A 16182-nucleotide genomic window follows, 5' to 3' on the forward strand; every position below is an offset into this window, starting at 1 on the left:
CTGCTAACAATTCTCTCCTAAGCCTATACAAACTGCTATTTTTTCAAAGATTTATAGTGTTGCCAAGTGTGGGTCAGTTTTCATAGTGACATAAAACGCACTGCCCCAGAATGAGGGTGATGCACTACTTCGAATTACTGTCTTAAGGATTTTTCACATGGACAAAACAATACATTGTCCCCTGGCCTCCTCCTTCAAAATGAATTGAATTACTTTTCCTGAAATGTTATTTTAAAAAATACCAGCCTGCAGCATAAACCCAGCATGGAAAACTGCAGCTCAGAGTGCCAAGTTTCAGTGAGCTAGAAACTACAGATAAAACTGTCTCAAAGTAGGAAGGGTGAGGAAATCTTACTAAAAGCCAGTGCTACGAGTCCAGGTGATGTGCAGCTGCTGTCTATAATTAGTAATTAAGTTCTATAACTACATGGTACTTTCATAGTACTTCTTACAGTACATTTTTACCATTGTGAAGAAACAGAAACAGCCAACTTTCAGCTTCACCACAGCTCTGTAAAATGCTCAGTGATCTGTGCAGAGCAATCGAAGGTTATTACCTTCACAGGGTGCACAAATGTAAAAGGCACAAAGAGGTAGGGCATTGCATGCTACAAGTCTCTTTCCAGATATTTAAAAAGAATGCAGCTGTTGACTAAGCACTCTTCGCTCTCATTGAATTTCATAGGAGTACTGAAACTTAAGTGCTTGTGAAAAATACAGCTCTTAAATTCCACAGCAATGCATCTTGTCTAGTCATCTAGTCTACTGTGAAGTGAATAAAGGAAGGTGTTAATGTTAGCGAATCAGAATGGTAATGTTTTACACCCACTTCTCAGTCACTTTGTACAGATAAAAAAGGAAGATAGCAACAATAAGTCAGGCTCAGAGAGTGCTGAATACGAGTCACGTCAAGATGCCTTCTTGTGTACCTGTTTTTACTGCATTTTTCCTTTCTTAGAGAAAACTCTTTAAGGAAAAAGACAACAGTGTTGAGCATGTGTTTGCTGGTGCAAAGCTTGGCATAACCATATATCTTTGTGAACTCAATCTACAACAGTAACACAAAGTATTGCAACTTTCATAGACGCTGTTTCTCATCTTAGAAAGGTGCCATAATGGATTCTGACTTGCTCAAGCTCACTGTTTAGAAGTTGTCTTCTGCAGCCCAGAACTGGAAAGCTGCTTATCTCACAGGATATCTGAAGAGCGATAGTCAGCCTGTGTAGTAATGAGGACGAAGGCAGAGCAGCTCAGTACAGACTCATCACATGAATACTTACCCAGCTTCCCAGGAGTCAGCATTCTCTGCAGCTCCGGTGTTATCAGTACTTCAGCTTGCTCACTGAAAGCTGGCTCTCATCTATCAAGATGAGCTGCAGTCACACCTCTGACTGCAGTGCAGCCCTATCCTTAGATAAGATATGTAGTTTCAATTTCAGGAAAATGCTAATTCCAAGAGTCTCTGGTCTACTCTGCCACCTCTCAGGCTTTCACATGCATCATCCTTTAAAATCTGCACTTTTGCCTATAATGTTGCCAGTGTTGCTTGAAAGTCATACTGTTATTTACTGCTTAGCGCAAACGTGTTTCATTAGATGGCTGAGCTATCTAACAGTTCACTGTCACTGAAAGTGATTGTCTCCTTCTTTCCCTTGCTGCTCCCAGCAGTGTGACAATGTTCTTTTGTGACAGTTTTGGTCATAGTGTGAAATACCACGGTAATTCTTTAGCTCATTAAGTTCGAAGAGAACTATTCATTTTCTGTGATCATTTAGTTTTCTGCCAAAGCAGTGACCTGAACTCACTAAAGCTGGCAAATATTGGATTTAGTTCAGGCCAGCAAGCACAGGAGAAGATGAGGAATGGGACTTTCCTTTTAGGTGGCAATAAGGTGATGGGTCATCACAGCTCACCTTGTTGAACCACACTCCGATTTTAAACCTTGTGCTCTCTTTCTGCTCTTTTTTTAGAGAGGGACACTGACACTTTGATGTCTTCTCAACTTTTAATAAAGACTTTAAATTTGTTCAGCCACTATTGGCGTTATTTTCCCAGATAACTTATACTTTTACAAAAAATGTGTTATTGCATTTCTCTCTTCTTGTAGTACTGAAGACACAAAACAAATAGCAGAAAACATACTGCAGTTAGCCTTAATTATACTGGATTACATCCACCAGGGTTTCAACTACTGACTAGCCTTGGCTTTTGTAAGGGATCATAGTGATTGATCTGAGGCAACTGATTACAAATGTCTGTAAACAAGGAACTTTCAGCCTCATACATATGTTTTCTACAGCGAAAAGAAGATAGTTGCCATTTAAATTCTTCTTGGGTTATTAGTCCAAAGGTCAAACCTAATTCTGGTGTAATTCATCAATCAAAACCTTTCAAGAAAAAAATCAATTCCTTCAACTCATCCATGTACTGGTTTTTAAAAGAAATCATGTTCTTTTTTGTAATTCTCTCTTTTTTTTTTTTTTTAAGTATACTGGACTTGCATAATCAAAGCTGAACAATCAGATTTTCAAAGGAACTCAGCTTCTAGAAGCTCCCAGTATGGCCTAATTTTCAGAACTAAGCTTAAAAAAAAAAGAATTAAAGCCAATCTTAAATATAGAAGAAACATTAAAATTCTTAAAAATTATAAAATCTCCTGAAATATACTACAGTCACTCTTTCTAGATAACATATCATGTAGTATCTAGATATCATGCATAGTCTGTCATAAACCAAGCCTTTCCTTGCTATTATAGATGCATATAAAAATGGCCTAGATATATGCATAAGAGAAAAAAGTCATGGAGTTTCACGATGAAAACTTTTATCTGATTTTTAGTTAGCTAATGTAACTTATTTATTTAGCTTATGTAACTAATGTAGTATTTCCCATTTTCCAAGTAAATAGATTATATAACTATGGCTAAGATAATCATAATCCAAGTGTTCAGAAGGCCATCAAATGAAAATAAGGGAGCTATTTCTTAAGAATATTTCTGCAGAATACCACTGATCTGAGTGCATTTCCTTAAGAATTAGCATCTTCAATCTGGCCTAAACTTCCACGTGTGACAAAAGTCAGATTCATTCATCTCATCTATCTTTACATATCTCAAACGAGTATCTTAACATAGATAACAACTGCTGCATCAATACAGGTTAGTAAATTCAGTTTTCTATTGAGACAGATGAAACATAAAACAGAACCTGCATTACAACGTGTCCTCTCACCATCTACATCTCCATACGCATAAGGGCTATTAACAATTTCGTTTACAACAAATTACTTAATCAAACAGATGAAATGGGGAAATCAAACATGCATACAAAAATGAGTGGCTCCCAGCAGAACCAAGTACAATTTACCCAGTTATTGTTAAATATCCGCTGAAATTGTTTAAAAAGTCTCTTCAAATCTGAATGCCTGTAAGTGCTGCAGCAGGATCACTCAAATTTTTGCCTAAACTACGAGGCTTCAAAAAGAAGGGCAGGAAAGAAAGTAATATAAGAGAAAAATTATAAATTCTGTAAAGGGAAAAAGAACCACTGTTTAATGTCAAGATGTGGATGGGTTACACAAAGGCAGAGCAGGCTGCTACATAAGCAAAGGAGATGTTGCCATGAGAAACTCAGTGGAATATTAATGTTATCTCTCTCTCTCTCGCCTCCTCTCCCTCTCTTTTATCCTGTAACAATTTCATTTAACATGTAACAATGCCTAAACATAGTCTGCAGATCTGCTCCACCCTCAACACATCTGGACGTTCTAAAATGTAAATATGTTACACTAGAAGCTTATACATTACATAGGAAATGTTTTCAGAAATAAATTATAAATTAAAATTTTCAAATGCTTTCATATTTCAAAGCCATGTAAGGAACTTTATAACTGAGAAAGTGACAATTTATAGCCCCCAAAAAAGCAGTGCAGTGCTAAACATCAAGTCTTTTTCTCTGAGCTAGTCTTTAACCTTTCCATGACAAAAAGGAAAGGTGGAACAAAGGTGGTAAGCAAATCATATATAAAACTTAATTCTCAAGAGAGATGTAGGCATTTTATATTCCATGTCAAAATATATTTCTCAGTGCAATTTTATGACAGAACCATTTTGATGATTTGATTAACTGCAATGTCTCCATTTTCTCCAGACAGTTTTATTTAATATTTTTTCAATTACTGAAAAAGTCATTATCATTACATCAAGGTTTTTCTATCTTTGTTCTAAAAGTAGAATTTTACTATCAAAACAGTGGACCATCAAGGAGGAAACACACTACTGATCCTTGGAAATGTACAGTCCCCACAAACATCAGAAAACTTTCAAGTCAAGAAACCAAGCAAGTCCCTCTAAGTAGGTAAGTCCATTGGTTGAAAATAGAAATCAATGCAATGCATCAAAAAGTTGAAAATAATTTTTTTTGTTTTCTCAATATATTTTCAAGAAAGTACTACTGCTGGAAAAAGTCAGCTAGGATTTACACAAATTGGGTGAAATCAGGCTCCTAATAACCAGATTCCTAACTAGGTGGCCTGATTTTCAAAAACCTTAATCATTCAGAATGTCCCTTTTTATTGGCAGAAAAGCCAGTAATTTATTGGGGAAAGCATTGTTCTGTCTTTTCAAAAAACTTGGCCACTTACTAAGGGCTTTGACTGAGCAGTGAGGACAGGTTTTGGCAGGACCGTGGCCATGACGCCTCCTGCCCCAAGCCACCCAGCCCACCCTCACGCCCAGGCTCTGGCCTCCACTGCAGGACCCACTTGTGGTGACAAGCAGCCGCTGACCAGCTGTAGCTCACCGTTACAGCCAGACCCATTAAAGGAAAGAGAAACTGGTGCCAGTTTATCTAGATTACGCCTTCCAAATATTTCTGGCACCTAGACTATAAACTACAATGGATTAGATGCTTGGAGGGGGAAGAGAATTAGGAAAAGATGGCAAGGAGGAGCGTCACCTCCGGCAAGCAGGTATTTGCGCATTCAGCTCTCTCCTTTGACAGTATTACATTTAATCCCAAGCATCTTCTGTGACTAAACCCAGCTCTTAAATGCCACACTTGGAGAAGCTTGGGGCAGCGGGGCTAAGGGACAGAGCATGCTAGGAATCCAATTTGCAGGTGGGTGACATAAATACAGCCCACTCTACTTATTCTCCTCCACTTTTGTTTCTCTTCTTCTTCCCCTCTCATTACCCTATCCTTAATGAAATGGACCAAAAAATCACAGAATCACAGAATCATTTAGGTTGGAAGGGACCTCTGGAGATCATCTAGTCCAACCTCCCTGCTCAAGCAGGGTCACCTAGAGCACATTGCCCAGGATCACAATAAAAATATCAAAGGAAGAGGAAACTTGCTTACTTTTTTAAAGAAACGGCAAAAAACATCACGCCATACGATTTAAAGAATGTTCTCAAACAATTACTTTTAAAAATTAATTAAGGATAATAATTTGACAATGGCCTTTTATGTTTCTGATATTTAATTGTGGAAGCAGCAAAATTACCTGCAAAATCAGCTTAAACATGTCATGGGAAAGCACTAACAGTTCAAAAGGGCATTGAGTCTAATCCAGTCATTACATCTATGAGAGACAGGTTTGAGTCCTTTACTAGAAGAATAATGATTTCATAAAGTATGAACAAAATTTTGTTATGAAAAATACCTGTGCGTGTGTTCTGGAGATATCTCGTGTCATGGTTATTACTCTTTTTACTTCTGTTTGCTGGGAGTCCTCCTTGAATTCACTACAAGCACTACAGCATTTAGTTAAATGTTCAGAAACTCAGGTACATTCTATGATGGCTTTTTATTCTATCATGGCATTATAGGAAACTAAAGGTTTTTATATTGAATCCAGTATGTCTTTATTTGGCTCATCTCTGCCAAATCTTTATTAATTATTAGTCCTGATGCGTAATGCAAGACTCGGAGCACAAGTCCTAAGCTTTTGAATTTGTTAGACACAGATTTTGAATAGAAAAAAGTGGGCCAGTCTGGGTAAAATAAGAACCACCTCCACACGAAGCCTTACATTTCTCAGGATCAACTCCTTACCAGGCATGTTTGGACAGTGACTTCTTCCATTGCCATTTACAGCTACAAAAGGCCACTGAATATTTCCTGAGTTTATGCAGCACACTTCCCAGCTGTCAAGATGTGAAAGGATAATAGGAAATTATTTTTAAACTATATAGCACAAGTCTATTTTAATTTTTATTTAAATTGGAAAGAGGAAAAAGTGCCTCAGAGAAAGCCATAATGCTTTTTATAATAATTTTTAAAATGGTATTTCACACAGCTCATTGGCTTTCTGTTTTAATTTAAAAAGAAAAATCACCTTTATGCCCAGAATAAAAGATTTCTGAGGATTTCCAGGGAAAAATACATCTTCTGGTTAATGTGTTAAAAATACGGTGTTAAGCTGAAAATTTTTATCATAATAACTAATAATAATAATAGATAATAATAGATAATAATAGATAATATTAGTTATCATAATAAAAATTTCCCCGTAAGAGAAAAATATCTAAAACCTATGCTCTACTAACATACATATTAATCTCATCCAGAACCATAAATAACTACTACTAACCCACTAAAATACTTCAGCCATAGCTCGTTGTTCTTCTATCACATCGCATCAAGAAAAGAATTACTGTGGTGCCTGCCTACCACTTCGGTTTTAGCTGTAGTTCCAGCCAAGCTCCAGAGTAGAAACAAACATCACTGAAGAATTGCAGTTTTAATAGTTTGTGTACATTTGCATGTAGAAGATTCAAGTTGCAATTTAGTCACGGTTTTAAGTCAATAAAAATGAGTATTAGATTTTTGTTGGCATCAAAGCACTATAAAATTACTCATGTTCAATTACTCGTGAGAAAATAGTCTCCTCTGACTATTATGTGAAAATATTTCCTCTTCTATACTTCAATAAATCCCTATCCATTCTCATATTCTGATAAAAGTATAGCGAGGTACACTTTGCCATCTTTTTAGCATGCACTGTAATACTTAATAAGACATTGTCATGTCATCAAAAAGTTTCAAATATCAATGTAGGTATTTGTTCTTTTTGCCTGACTAGAGAGTGTTACCCCCAACAGTTTCCCAGCTTAGTGTAGTGTGAACCCGCTTAAGTGCTTCTGCCAGCAGAGTGGAAGGAGTGACGTAAGGGTGCAAATATGCTGTCAAAAACGGGGAAAGGAAGGGCTGTTTCTGTGAGGGACATTGTTGGCTTACGCCAGGTTTAAGTGCCTGCAAATTTAAAATGTTATGTAGTTGGTTCCTCTAAATACCAGAGGAGACCACATCACTTCCCTTTATCTTCTGAAGAACATACAAGTATCTAAGTAGAAGAAGGTTTGGCAAAAATACAATAAAAAAGCATTTCTTTATTATTAGAAATCTCCATAAATTTAAAGATGCTAGTTCTGCTATCACATGCATCTATGAGAATGTATTTGTTTTTTTAGAAAATCCTATGACAACTAATACTAAAATTTTACAGTAGTAAGGTACTTCTCATTTGGTGCTGTAAGAAGTACTTTAAAAGCCGCAATTTCCTATTGCTCAAACACATCCAAGGAGAAAACTCTAGCATTTCTTACCTCCTAATTGCTGAAATTAATCACTTTAAAGTCAAGACAGAGACTTAGATTTATAGGAGAAAAAAAAAATCCTAAAATTGTGAATTTCCAGTCAAACGCTTTATATATTAAAAACACATTTTCTTTACATAAAATGTCGGAAGCCTATTTGACAAAGGAGGATTTTTTTACAAATGGAAAACATCCTCTCACCTGCAATATAAGGAAAATGATAATAACAATAAATTTAGTGAGAGTTTAAGACTTGGCTTTTAATAAAAACTCACGACAGACTTTCTGGTGTTTTGAATAATCAATTATTCTTCTAATGACCGTTCAGAATTTAATATTTTCATCTCTAAAATATCTCCATACTGAAACAGTGTAGAATTTCAAAGACATTGATGTTCAAGACAGTGCTGTGCTCAGTCTTGAAATGTTGGCTTCTAGTACGATTCTTATTTGTTACACTGAAATTAGACTTTCAGGAATGCTCTAACATGAATGAAACAGATCTAAGAAACAATGACCTCATTCTGATCTAATTTTTTAGCACAGTTAACTTTGAAGTCAGAGCTGCTGAAGATCTATGAAACTGGCACAAGTAGGATTGAAATCAGGTCCCTTGTCTCTTAGAATTTAAAAGCGAGGGGACTGTGATGGTATATCACTTGCTTGGCAAGTCTGTTCATGTAAGACATATACTACTCCTGCAGTAGTAGCACTCAGACGTAAAAATGGGCTTTCTTCTCTTCTCACATCATGTGCTACAATTAATTTTTAACCTGTGACAATAGCAAATTGTTTCAAAATAGACTTTATTCTATATTAAAAACTGAAGAGTATTGGATTGATTTTAATTTTGCCATAAAAAACTAGGTCCGGCAACTTGTTCCGTAAGGGACAACGTTTGCAACTTCTGCAGTGAAAAATTGCAGTAATTTATATTTTTGTAAATAAGCATAACACGACCAAGAAAAGGTTATATATCCGAGTTTTCAATACCCTTAGTGCCAAAGAACAGAATATTAGCCCTTTGTCCTGCATACACATATCTCTACTCAGATAACCTGTGCTCTAGAGCTTTCAGTCAACAATACTGGTACTTTGAAGTGTATAAGACCATGGGAGCCTATCTATTTGCATGTTATCTATTTGAATTTCTGTGATAAAAACGGGCATCCATCTAGCTATCATGTTTTAATAAAAGAACAGTAAAAGTAAACAGTGAACTTAAGAACTGAACCTCTGACAAAGCACATTTGCCCTCTCCAGCACAGATTCCACCCACCTAAGATGTCAGTCACCATCTGTGCAGAGAGATACCTCTCGCAGGGCACGCTGGAAGGGGGTGGCAGCCTGGTGTGCACGTATTTACCTAAACTGCTCACCACTGTCAAAAAATCCACATTGTCCTACTTTATATTTAGAGTAATCATCCAGTATCCCCAAATGTGCTCACCCCAGGTACACTTCGCCTCTGCATTACCTACACTCTGAGCACGGGTGCGACAGCCGCAGGGAGCACTGCATTGCCTGGGCCTGACTGCGGCAAGCCTCCTTGGACTGCACTGCAAGTGGGACAGTATTGCCACTAGGAATACATAGGCAGTGGTACTGTATGGTTTTCTAACAATATCTGGGAAATCTGCACATACACAGAACAAGTGTGCAGCACTCTTCCTCACTCTGCTACATGCTAGCTGACAAATTTTGGAGGCCCATTCAAACTGGTCCTAGGACCTATATTTCTTAAGACAGAACTGACAAACACCTATCTACAAACACAAATTTAAAAAATACTTTATTATTTCATCATAATAGAAGAGATTTATATTGGACAAGCAATGGAGACAGCTTGGACTAGTGTGCACACGACAAAAACCATAAATTCATTCGAAATTTTGTAGACAGTGTCGTTCAATTTTCACTGTATTGCAATGAGCAACATGACAATTCTTATCTTACAAATCATGTTTCTCACAGCTTTGAAACCGAACAAAGTAAACAGGAATAGCTTTGAGAAAGAATAGGTGAATTTAACAATATAGAATGTTTACAAATTGATCATTATGATTTTTTACATTTACTGATTGAGGATCCTTTTTATTGTCTCCTAAAAGTTACAATTTCATAAAACGACTGGCATTTCAAGAATTGTTTTTGCCTAACATCTTAATCAATTTTGTTCTTTTAGGAAATACACCTAGCATTTTAGTCCAAAATATATGGTCACCTTTTTTTATCTGTAAAAAATATTTTTAAACACAACCACACTGATGGGGAACGCTATCCTGCAGATAAAGCGGACCATCTGCTACACCATTCCCCAGGGTTAGTGACAATGCTGAAAAGGAGATACAGCTTTTGCAGTTTCTGTCACACTAGTGGCTCCTCATCTTAGTCCCACGCTTCACACCTAGGCCAACTCCCTCTCTGCTCCTCAGGCTGTTGCTGCTAGACCTGCACTCCTTCCTCAGTAAATCCCAGCTCCCTACGCCAAAGCTCATATGCCCCGCTCAGCTCTCCTATACTTCTCTCTAAACATCCTTTTCTCAACCGCTCACAGCTTTTCCCAAATCTTCTCCTTATGTTTCCAATCTGCTGCTTCTCAGCCAAGCTCAGTATACTGCAACCTACAGGTCTGTCTCCTTCACTTTTTCTCTTCTTCCCAGAATACAGCTCACGGGTTCAGTCTACTTGACCTGCAGGTTTTGTTCTCCCCTCTTCTGGTTCACTCCAGTCTCAGTAACCATCTCAACCCACTGGTTTGCAGCTACGCAATCCCATTTTATTTTGTAGTTCTTAAACTTACTCTCCAGGTCAGTCCAGCCTCCTGCAGCCTCTGGATTCCCACTCCAATATAAAAATTCTCAGGCTAGTTTATGACTCGTATTTCCTGATCCAAACATAGTTGCATTACAAAACCTACACTGGATCTTAAGAATCTAGCTCTTTTCCTTCTACAGTTGAATCTCCATCTTCAATGGAGAGTATCTACAATACCAGTATCTACAGTACTTCTTCATCATTCCTGTGTTTCATTCAGCTGTCAACTGGGTGCCTGAGTGATGTTTAGGTATTTACCAGCTTTCTCTGCTCCCATTTCTAGCTCACAGTTTCCCTCATCCCAGATCTAAAAGAGCCAGGAGCATTTCAAGGCAACAGTTTCTCTGGTCATTACAAGAAACATGCAGAAAAATGATTTTGCCTGGTCCCCTCCCTGAAGACAGTCAAGTTATATTTTCAGAAGTTAAGGAAAAATTACCTTAAGACAGACAGCTACTGAAATGAGCTCAGCCCCAAATATTTAAAGTCACAGGCATTCAGTAATAACAGATGCTCTTCCCAGAGCTCTTAATCCAGCAGCTGGTGCCTGTTTCCATTGGACTTGTAGAATGAAAAGGCTATCTTCACTTCTTACATGTATATGTATGTTTAAAAAGGTAATGTCGACCTTTTCCTATTGTGGATAAGCTTGAAGAGGTAAACTTGCAGCTCTTTTAAGAGTTTATGGCTATGTTTTGAGATAATTCACAATTTTTACAGTAGTTTCTCAAAAAAAGTATAAAGGGCTCGGAAAGTCTTAGACGTAATTTAGTGAACAGCTGTTCCTGCAGCTCTGGCCCAGAATGCTCCTCACAGCTGAGCAGTTACTAATATTTATTTGCAGATTCTGTGAAAAGATATGGAAAACCCATACAGAAGGAGATGGAGAACAAATTATTCTCTTCTTTTGGAGAACAAACTATTGCTGCATCCAAAAATCTCACTCTAACATTGCCACCCTTTGTGGCTCTGAGGCTGAATTTTTTATATTTAGCATTACATTTTAGGCTAAACAAACTTTGTACGTGGCCTAAAAGAACAGCTGATAACTCCTCAGGTCTGAGGAGCACTTGTAAGGCAGAAAGCCAGTAATCTGTGGGGAGGGGAAGCCCATTTTTTATAGAACGTGTTTTAAATAATTAATGGCCATTTTATCAATTAAGGAAATAACGTATTGCAATACATGGGAGATGGGGTTTTATGTGTTGGATTTCTGTTGGTGGTGTCCATGAAGAAATCACTTGCTTATATGAACTCTGAGCGCAGGCTGTTTCACACAGTAAGAGGCATTCATGAAAATAAAAACAATGATGTAGGACTTCCTGGGTCTAGCCACAGCAGTTGTGAAGGCTGGCTCCAGATGGTGGGAACCCCTCCTCCTCTTCTACTAGCAGTTCTCCGATCTCCTCCCCCACACCTAGCAGAAGCCAAAGCCCCCAAATCCACTCAAAGAAACACTTGCCTGGAGCTGCCGCTTCAGGGTTTTAAGAGTCGGAGAAAAGTCAGAAGCAATCAGACCGCTTCCCCCACTCTGGCAGTTGAGCTTTCTCCTTTACAAAAATCTTTCTCCTCTACGAAAAGCCCAGGCTGTTCTCCAGACGAGTTCCAGCTACAGGCCACTGGCTGCGCCACGCTGACTAAGCTATCGTCTATACAACATGAACACTTCTTACATAATTCATTCACAATCAGCAACACATAAAGTAGGGAGTTTTTTCCTGTGAAATCTTGCAAGCATTTTTCATTCATTTATCAGATAAATGCTCAAGGTAGCTCCATTCACTACCTCGGAAGTCACCATAGGCATGACATACTATCATTACTAATATGATACATATTATTATTACCAATAGAAATGTGTTTTCTTTCACAGTTGAAATATAAAATTATCTGTGTAAAAACTGTCATTTACACCAGATTATGGTCACACAGACCCTATTATTTCTGTACATTATCTTTTGCATATGCTTTTTATACTATGTGTACAAATAATGTTATTTGTATATTAAGTTGTATAGTACGTTTCCTATTGTAAATTTCACTAGATAAACACTTTGTTACTACTCTCCCAGATAATAATTGGGTCTGTTTTCTACCACGCTGCTACTAAGAGTGAATCATGAATCCCTGGAAGCTGAAAGGAATTTTGCTGTTGATCAGGAAGATTAAAGCGGTTTGGATTTCATCACAGGAATTTTGTATTAGTGCATCTAACTGTCTACCTCGCCTTTGGACCAAATTTCCTTCTATTCTACCCTAGTTGCTGCTATCGACATATGAAAACCCAGAGTAATTTCACTTAACTCAGATGAATTACTTGCTTCAGAAACAATGCTGATAACAAATTGTAGCAAATTTTCTAGTCTCAAACCGCAATAGCAGATAAACACTGAAACTTTATAAAAGACACTTCCTTTTCCTACCTGTTCATACCTTGAACATTGCTATTAAGGAACACAAAACATTCACAAGTGTGAGGAAAAGAGGCAGTGGCATAACAATAATAATAGAAAACAAGTTACAACTACTATACTTTAGATCAACAAGATACATGAAGGTAAGTGATCCAATATTAACTTGATTCAGCTCATCTAACAGTTTAAATTGATGGTCCCCAATGTTTTCATGTTTCAGTCATATGTAGGAACTGTTACCTTTGGATAGGTTGGGAACTATTCCAATTAATCTCAGCTTTTCTTCTGACAATGGAATAACTCCAACATCATGAATCCTAATAAGTGCTAAAACCAAAATGCACCAGAGCCCCATGGCAAAAAGAAGTCTCCACTGATAGAAACCACCTCAGTTATTTCAAATACGTTTTAAAGTTTGAATGCTTAACTTTATACAGACAGTTTTTTTGCCAGATCAGATGTTCTTTAACCTCAAGCAGCCACCTTGAAGCTGGTTTAAGCTCTGTATCGTGTGCTTTACCTAAATGAACAGCAATGCAGTCATGTGGCCATGCTTGATCCAGATCAAATTTGTACTGATGGGAGACCAAGGGGTACGCAAATCTGGTATTAATGGTCATGAAACTATGACTTTGTATGACAGTCCAGCTCTAGATACTTTGCGGATTTAATTAACATATTTTTCAATAGACATGGTTTTCCCTTTAACATATCCAGATACTTCTAGTAACAGTTATGTTCTTCTCCACGTAAATCTTTGTGCAATTTGTCATTAAATGTGGATTTCAATACATGAAACAGAAATCAAAAAAAGCCCAACTCCTATCAATCACAACAAACTTAAGATATATTTGAAGAGCTGTTGATATGTAGCTGCAAAACATTCTACTACGTAAAACAGAAATACAAGGGAATAGTAAATGAATCACATCTATACAGTGAAATAATCAAAAAATTAAAAAATCTTACCTTTTTCACTAACACTTTCGCTTTCAATCTCTACATCATCACAACTTGTGTATTCTGGAGTAGAGGCCAGTTCTTCTTCTGAGCTGCTTAACGAAACCTGGCGCATTTTACCTCCCTTTTTGGTTTTATGGGGCTTTGGTGGTGGAGGTCTGACAGATTCAGACTGGTCTGAGCTGAGCGAATCGTTCCGTAACATAGTTTCCATCTTCTCACGTTTTGTTTTCCGTACAGCAGAATTGGGATCCAAATGGTGTTGTTTCCTTAAAGAATCAGAACGCCTCATGTCTGGTCTTTCCAGAGGAATTGGACTCCTCCTAGGTGTAGGAGGGCTATGGTTTGTGGTCCTCTGACGATTGGGACTTGGTCCCTGAGCCTCTCGAGTTCTTTCCATAGAGTATGAACGCTGATTCTCCATGGCAGCTCTGCGCTCAGACACAGATCTTTGTCTTGATGGTCGTTCCATCCTCAGCATAGATATCCGGGAATCTTCCAACTCAGTATTTGCCAATGAGACATCACTATGTCTCCGTTCATGACGTGCTCGGGATACTTCGGCATGGATACGCATTTGTTCCTCATATGGTTGTGGCTTAACTGGATAACGAGCCAGATTAGGATCACTTCGGTATCGTGCCTGGTATTCCTCTTCCCTCCGCTGCCTTTCATATTCTTCCCTATTCTGTACATCCTCTTCCTCTACCGGATACTCCTTGGAACGCCTGCGACTCCTTCGGTTGGAATCTCTGTAATCACCTGGTTCAGGTTCTTCATATAACTGAGGGCCACGCTGGGACCGCCTATCTGAATAATCTGATGGTGACCTGGGCATTGCACTGTCTGATGTAGCATACTGTGAATATTCGTCTCTTTCTTCCCTTTGGTCGTATCTTCTGTTCTGATCTCTTGATATTGATGGGCTTCTTTTCCTAAATAATCAGTACAAGCAAGAAGAAAGAGAATTCTGTCAATATTGCCCGCTGCACAAATAAACAGTTAACGCTAACTGATACAATAATCAACTCATGGGAAAAAAAATCCATTCATTGCATTTCTTTCTGAATGCGCTTGTGCATTTTCGGCACTAAATTAAAGAAAGCAAGTCATTCTGCAAATCTATTAACAGAGCACAATTTAAGTCACAAATAGCTTTACATAAAAAATGTTAATATGATAATAACATATACTTCAATATATAGAATATAAGAATATAGAATAGTGTAATCATTTAACTGTTTTACAAGAATTTCAGCTTTGTAACCCCTGGTAATGATTTTAAAGTGATATAGCCTGACCTTAAAGTGACATACCTTGATAATATAGTTTTGTTTCTCTTTTACAATCCCTATAGAAATTAAGGCCAGATGGATCATTCAATTAGTCGCTCTGATCTTACAAGAGCCATTATTGCCTAAAAGCATATGCTTCTGTTCTCACAAAACTATAATGCCTGCCAAGAGCAGAAATCAAGACAAAGATCCAATGGCAGCATTTGTCTAAATTACATAGTCTACATAAACTCAGAAAGCAAACAATTTTTGTGTTGTATAAGAAAGCAAAGAAGAGCCTCGAGGTCCTGCCAGTCCGAGCTGACAAAAAACCTCCTTCTCATCCCTACTTTTGACGATAGTATTAGTCCAAGTATGTGAACAAAACACACCAGACAGATACCAGAATGGATTTCCTGTACCACGTTAAGCATTGACTAGTTCTTTGCAATACAGCATATCCGGCCATAGACGATTTCTGAGGCCTCAGAAGTATGTGAAAAAAGAACTGCTCATCAACTGATATTCTTTCCTGGTTCTGACAGATGATTGTCTGAAGCTTTCAGTTTTATTATGGACAATATTTCAATATGGGAAGTGCCTGGAACACATTATGAATGTTATAAATCCCGTTTATTTGATACTGCACTGTTTGCTACTTGGTTAGAAGGGATTAATCATATAGGGGGTAGTGACTCATAGCAGAAAAAAAAGACAAGAGCTTCAGACCAAGCCTTTACCAAATCTTAAAAGTATAATGTGCATGTTAAATGCTACTTCCAGACATGCCCAGCTTGGTACTTTGTTTTTAACCCCAGATGGAACTGGAGGAGTTACCCACAGCAAACTTGGAGCAAAGATCCAAGATGTGGAGAAAAGAGACAGAAAGGCAGCAACTGCTGTGAAGTCTGAATGGCTGCCCTTAGATGTGGGATTTCTCTGGGATAACAGGCCAGCTGAAGCTTTAAGCAACGAAAATATGCATGTAAATATATTCTTATATTATCAACCCTTTGCTCTTCTTATAAATTGTTCTATCTTTATGATTAAGAACCCTTTGTAAATGGTTTTTACCCTCACAAATGGCCACTGATCCTGAAAAGCAGCCTTGCAGGC

At 37.8% G+C, this 16182-nt stretch overlaps 1 protein-coding gene across 22 annotated transcripts in view; it reads right to left on the reverse strand.

Moving 5' to 3' along the window:
* The window catches only part of RIMS2 (regulating synaptic membrane exocytosis 2), a 482918-nt gene that overhangs the window by 261212 nt on the left and 205524 nt on the right, over positions 1-16182 (reverse strand). For all 22 annotated transcript variants that reach the window (XM_068932860.1, XM_068932863.1, XM_068932862.1 and 19 more), the window contains one exon: positions 13802-14727. In XM_068932860.1, coding sequence (XP_068788961.1) covers positions 13802-14727 — 926 coding nt within the window. The remainder of the gene's footprint in view (positions 1-13801; positions 14728-16182) is intronic.

The sequence above is a fragment of the Struthio camelus genome, chromosome 2, assembly GCF_040807025.1.
Source record: "Struthio camelus isolate bStrCam1 chromosome 2, bStrCam1.hap1, whole genome shotgun sequence".
Classification (NCBI taxonomy): Eukaryota; Metazoa; Chordata; class Aves; order Struthioniformes; family Struthionidae; genus Struthio; species Struthio camelus.